Genomic DNA, 4,839 nt, shown 5'->3' on the forward strand with positions numbered 1-4,839 from the left:
TTTCTTTCTTTCTTTCTTTCTTTCTTTCTTTCTTTCTTTCTTTCCTTTCTTTCTTTTCTTTCTTTCTTTCTTTCTTTCTTTCTTTCTTTCTTTCTTTTCTTTCTTTCTTTCTTTCTTTCTTTCTCTCTTTCTCTCTTTCTTTCTTCTTTCTTTCTTTCTTTCTTTCTTTCTTTCCTTCCTTCCTTCCTTCCTTCCTTTCTTCCTTTCTTCCTTTCTTCCTTTCTTTCTTTCTTTCTTTCTTTCTTTCTTTCTTTCCTTCTTTTCTTTCTTTCTTTCTTTCTTTCTCTCTTTCTCTCTTTCTTTCTTCTTTCTTTCTTTCTTTCTTTCTTTCTTTCTTTCCTTCCTTCCTTCCTTCCTTCCTTCCTTCCTTCCTTCCTTCCTTCCTTTCTTCCTTTCTTCCTTTCTTCCTTTCTTCCTTTCTTTCTTTCTTTCTTTCTTTCTTTCTTTCCTTTCTTTCTTTCTTTCTTTCTTTCTTTTCTTTCTTTCTTTCTTTCTTTCTTTCTTTCTCTCTTTCTCTCTTTCTTTCTTCTTTCTTTCTTTCTTTCTTTCTTTCTTTCTTTCCTTCCTTCCTTCCTTCCTTCCTTCCTTCCTTCCTTCCTTCCTTCCTTTCTTCCTTTCTTCCTTTCTTCCTTTCTTCCTTTCTTTCTTTCTTTCTTTCTTTCCTCTGAGAAAGTTGTAAGAAAATTTGGGGCAACAGAATGTTTACTGGTTTCTCCAGTAGTAAACCATGTAACGTTTAACGCACACTCAGAGTTTTCTGATTCTAGCCTTTCATTACCATAGAGATATTTAAATCTCTTTGAGTTTTGGTAATTAATAGCAATGCAAAATAATTAGTTTCTTCGCCATTTCCTTACCCTGTGCAGGCTATGACCAAATACCACAGACTGGGTGCATTATGAAGAAAAATCTATTTCTCATACTTCTGGAGGATCAGAGACCAAGATCAAGGCACATGTAGGTTAGGTGTCTGATGAGAACATACTTCCTAGATGAATGTCTTTTCTGTTTAAGCCCATATGTCAAAAGGGTTAAACTAGCTCTTTGGGGTCTCTTTTATGAGGGCACTAATCCATTCATGATGGCTCTGCCCTCATGACCTAGGCACATTCGAAGGGTCCATTTACTAATAAAATCACTTTGAGCATTACATTTTATCTATGGATTTATGGGGACACATTTAGTCCATACCCATATAGAAATACAATCTGTCTGTTGAGGTTCAATAGTCTTCCCAACTTCTTCTTAGAAGACAGCACTCTTGTCTCACTTTGACATTCATTTCAATATTCCTGAGCTATAAATGTGTCTCTTCTTTGGTATTCTCCTTTCAACTAGCATTAACATCTGCTTATTTCCTTCATTAGTGATCAGTTAAATAAAATTCTTAACATGTATTCATTTAATATTTTTTGATAGTCATGATTTTACTCTTTAAAAAATTGTCTTTGCACAATATGTGGAATGGGGGTGGAGGGCGTTCAGCACACCCCTGCGGGCCTCTCACTGCCGTTGCCTCTCCCGTTGCGGAGCACAGGCTCCGGACGCGCAGGCTCAGCGGCCACGGCTCACGGGCCTAGCCGCTCCGCGGCATGTGGGATCTTCCCGGACCGGGGCACGAACCCGCGTCCCCTGCATCGGCAGGCGGACTCTCAACCACGGCGCCACCAGGGAAGCCCTAAATATTTTTAAAATCACAGTTTCTTGGTATAACTTTCCTCACTCATAGTGAATGATAGGAGGTGTCATCAATATCATATTAATAATTTCTTTAAATTGCCTTGGTTTAATCAGATGCCCATGTTTCAAAACTGTACTGGATTGGATAGGGAAAATTAGAGCTCTCATTTACTTCCTCTGCAACTTCCTGTCACATGTTTTAACTTCCACCCAGACTGGTCCATAAAGTGACGTAAATAGACATTAAGCTGCCATGGGGTAACTATTACCACAATGACTATGTTCTTGGTTGTCCACATTATGGAACATACATCCTGGCAGGCAGGCCACCTGGTGGGCTTGTCTCTGTCTCCTGCCTCTCCCACAAGGCAAGTCCTGTCCTGATTTGCCGCAGGTTATTGGAAGTGAGGGTCTTTCTGGAAGTCGTCTGTGCTCACTAATGTGTTGGCCTAAGTGATTCTTCCTGCAGAATGGAGAGGTGCTGGGCTCTGTATTCAGGTTTCAGGAAAATACAGACAGTCTATATTAGTTTCCCATTGCTCTGTAACAAATTACTACAAACTTAGTGGCTTAAGACAATATACATTCATTCTTTTATAGTTTTGGAGGTGAGCAGTCAAAATGAATCTTAAGGGGCTACAATTAAAGTGTCAGTAGGACCGGTTCCTTCTGGAGGCTCCAGGAGGTACTCCATTTTCTTGTCTTTTCCAGGCTCGAGACACTGCCTGGCATTCATTGGCTCATTGCCCTCCCTCCATCTTCACTACAACCTTTGTTCCTATTATCTCATCTTCTTTTCTGCATTTGGCCATGCCTCACTCTTATAGGGATGCCTGTGATTATATTTAAGCCATGTGGACAAACCAAGATAATCTTTCCATCTGAAGACCATTAACTTAATCACATCTGCAAAGTGCTTCTCGCTATGTAAGTAACATATTCACAGGTTCTGGGAATGTGGACATCTTAGGGGCCATCTTTCTGTCTCTACATTGTCCTGACTCCTGGGACATATAAATCATCAGCTTAGAAAACAGGTAGTCTTTTCTGTAGCAATGGAAACAAAAGTCATCAGGAAAAATAAATGAACTGTAGTAACATGAGTAAGTGTGAGAGATGGGACCGATCTGTTGAGACCACTGTGTTTCCTCAGCTGAACCTGCCTGTTCTGCTGCTTCATTCACCTTACCTCCTTATTGCCTTCCTTTTCCACAGATCATCCAGGGTTAACTGGCATGGATTGGTTCACCTCCTATTTCCTGTCAGGAAAGAATTTTGAGCAACTGGCCCAAAAATGTGTCCCTCACTACTCCACATTGATCAGCAAGGCAGTGGGGATCCTCTCTCAGGAAAGTGTTGAACGTATTCAAAGAGTCTTTCAGGAGGGGAAGCTAAAACAGGTGGTTGAAGAGATTCAGGAAGCACTTCAGAAATCTGAGAACGCTCCCTTGGATGTGGCTGTGATCGGGCAATCTGGTTCTGGGAAGTCCAGTTTCATCAATGCCCTGCTAGGTCTTGGTCATGAAGAGGAGGGGTCTGCTCACGTTGGAGTTGTGCCAACCACCATGAAGAAAACCCCCTATCAACATCCGAAATATCCCATTGTGACCTTCTGGGACCTGCCTGGAACTGGGACTCCCAATTCCCTTCCAGATCCTTATCTAGAAATTGTGGGAGATGATGACTATGACTTTTTCATCATTATTTCTTCTTCACGGTTCAGCTCAAATGATGCTCTCCTGGCCCAGAAAATCAAGGAGAAGGGGAAGAATTTCTACTTTGTTAGAACAATGGTGGATGTTGAATTGCACAGTGAAGAGAAAAGCAAACCCATATCCTTCAAAAAGGAGAGAGTCCTTCAGCAGATCCGAGATGACTACCTGGCTATTCTCAGCAACATCGGAATATCTAATCCATGTGTCTTCCTGGTCTCCAACTTTCACCCGGATAAGTTTGATTTCCCAAGACTGCAGGAGACATTGTTGCAGGATCTCCCTGCTCATAAGCGCTACACCTTTGTGCTCCAGTTGTCCAGTTTGTCTGATGCTTTCATTGAGGTGAAGAGAGTTATCCTCAAAGAGAAGATCTGGCTGAATGCCCTGAAATCAGCCGCTTTGGCCATCATCCCTTTCATGGCCTTCTTCAGTGGCTTTGATTTGCCTAAACAGGAGAAGTGCTTGAACCTTTATCGAAGCTATTTTGGTTTGGATGAGCAGTCAGTCAAAGAGATTGCCCAGAAACTGGGCACATCTGTGCAAGAGATCAAGAGCTCCACAAAGTCCTTGGATTTCTGGTTATTTGTGAAGAATGACAGTATAGCAGCAAAGGCCATGAAATGTGCTGAATCCTTTTGCTCAGTGAACGGAGGACTCCGATCTTCTATCTTTCAATTTTTGAAAGTATATTTTTTACGTTTGAAATTCATCAATACGGTGGTTGATGATGTTAAAATGCTGTTGCATAAGACTTTAGAGAGCTGAAGTCTAAGAGAATGAGGCAGAGATGGGTAGAGTTGCCTAACCGAATAACAAAAGGGCCTCAGGTCTTGTGTTCTCTGGGTGGGAGCAGGATCCTCTTCTACCCACCACCAAGGCCAACACTACCCTAAAGTAAAAAGATTGTCTCACTGTTGGAAAAAGACCATTGCTCCACATTGATGCTATACTGCTAAGTAAAGGGGATTTGACCATAACCTCTTTTCTGTACTCTCTAAGCTATTTTGCTCTAATCATGACAGATATGCACCATATAGCTTTCATTAATCTCCTGGTGTTATAAGGCATTTTTCATTTGCAAGTTTTACTCTGATAATAAACATTTGGTAATAATTAAGATAACTGTTATCTATTGGCTTTTTATGAATTATTATCCCCAGTCCTCACCAAAATAAGGGAAAATACACAACTATGGGAATATGGCCAAGTGAACAGTTGATGATGTGTGTGGGGAACCACAGCAGGTAGAAGAAGACAGGATTAGAGAAATGGTTTAGAATGTAATATTTCTAGATGCTGTTAGAGATTAAAGGGAGGGAAACCAAGGCAGCGTTTATATCTCTAGGACTTTTTCAACACTGGATGGATTAAGAGACCAGCGAACAGGGCACGATGAAGGACAGGAGATTTGAGAGAGTGAAGTTGAATTAGGAAGGAAAGAAAA

The 4,839-nt window shown here is 41.1% G+C and overlaps 1 protein-coding gene across 2 annotated transcripts in view; it reads left to right on the top strand.

The window, feature by feature from the left end:
* The window catches only part of LOC114891751 (T-cell-specific guanine nucleotide triphosphate-binding protein 1-like), a 14,218-nt gene extending 9,721 nt beyond the window's left edge, over positions 1-4,497 (top strand). Inside the window, exons 1-2 of one of the 2 annotated variants that reach the window (XM_029216037.1) lie at positions 1,981-2,607; positions 2,896-4,497. In XM_029216037.1, the coding sequence (XP_029071870.1) occupies positions 2,916-4,160 (1,245 nt within the window). In that variant the 5' untranslated portion in view covers positions 1,981-2,607; positions 2,896-2,915 and the 3' untranslated portion in view covers positions 4,161-4,497. Of the gene's footprint in view, positions 1-1,980; positions 2,608-2,895 lie in introns of those variants that run through there. The other variant, XM_029216036.1, reaches the window with a different exon arrangement.
* Positions 4,498-4,839: the final 342 nt, after the last annotated feature.

The sequence above is a fragment of the Monodon monoceros genome, unplaced genomic scaffold (assembly GCF_005190385.1).
Source record: "Monodon monoceros isolate NGI ecotype Baffin Bay Population unplaced genomic scaffold, NGI_Narwhal_1 Super_Scaffold_12, whole genome shotgun sequence".
NCBI classification, from domain to species: Eukaryota; Metazoa; Chordata; class Mammalia; order Artiodactyla; family Monodontidae; genus Monodon; species Monodon monoceros.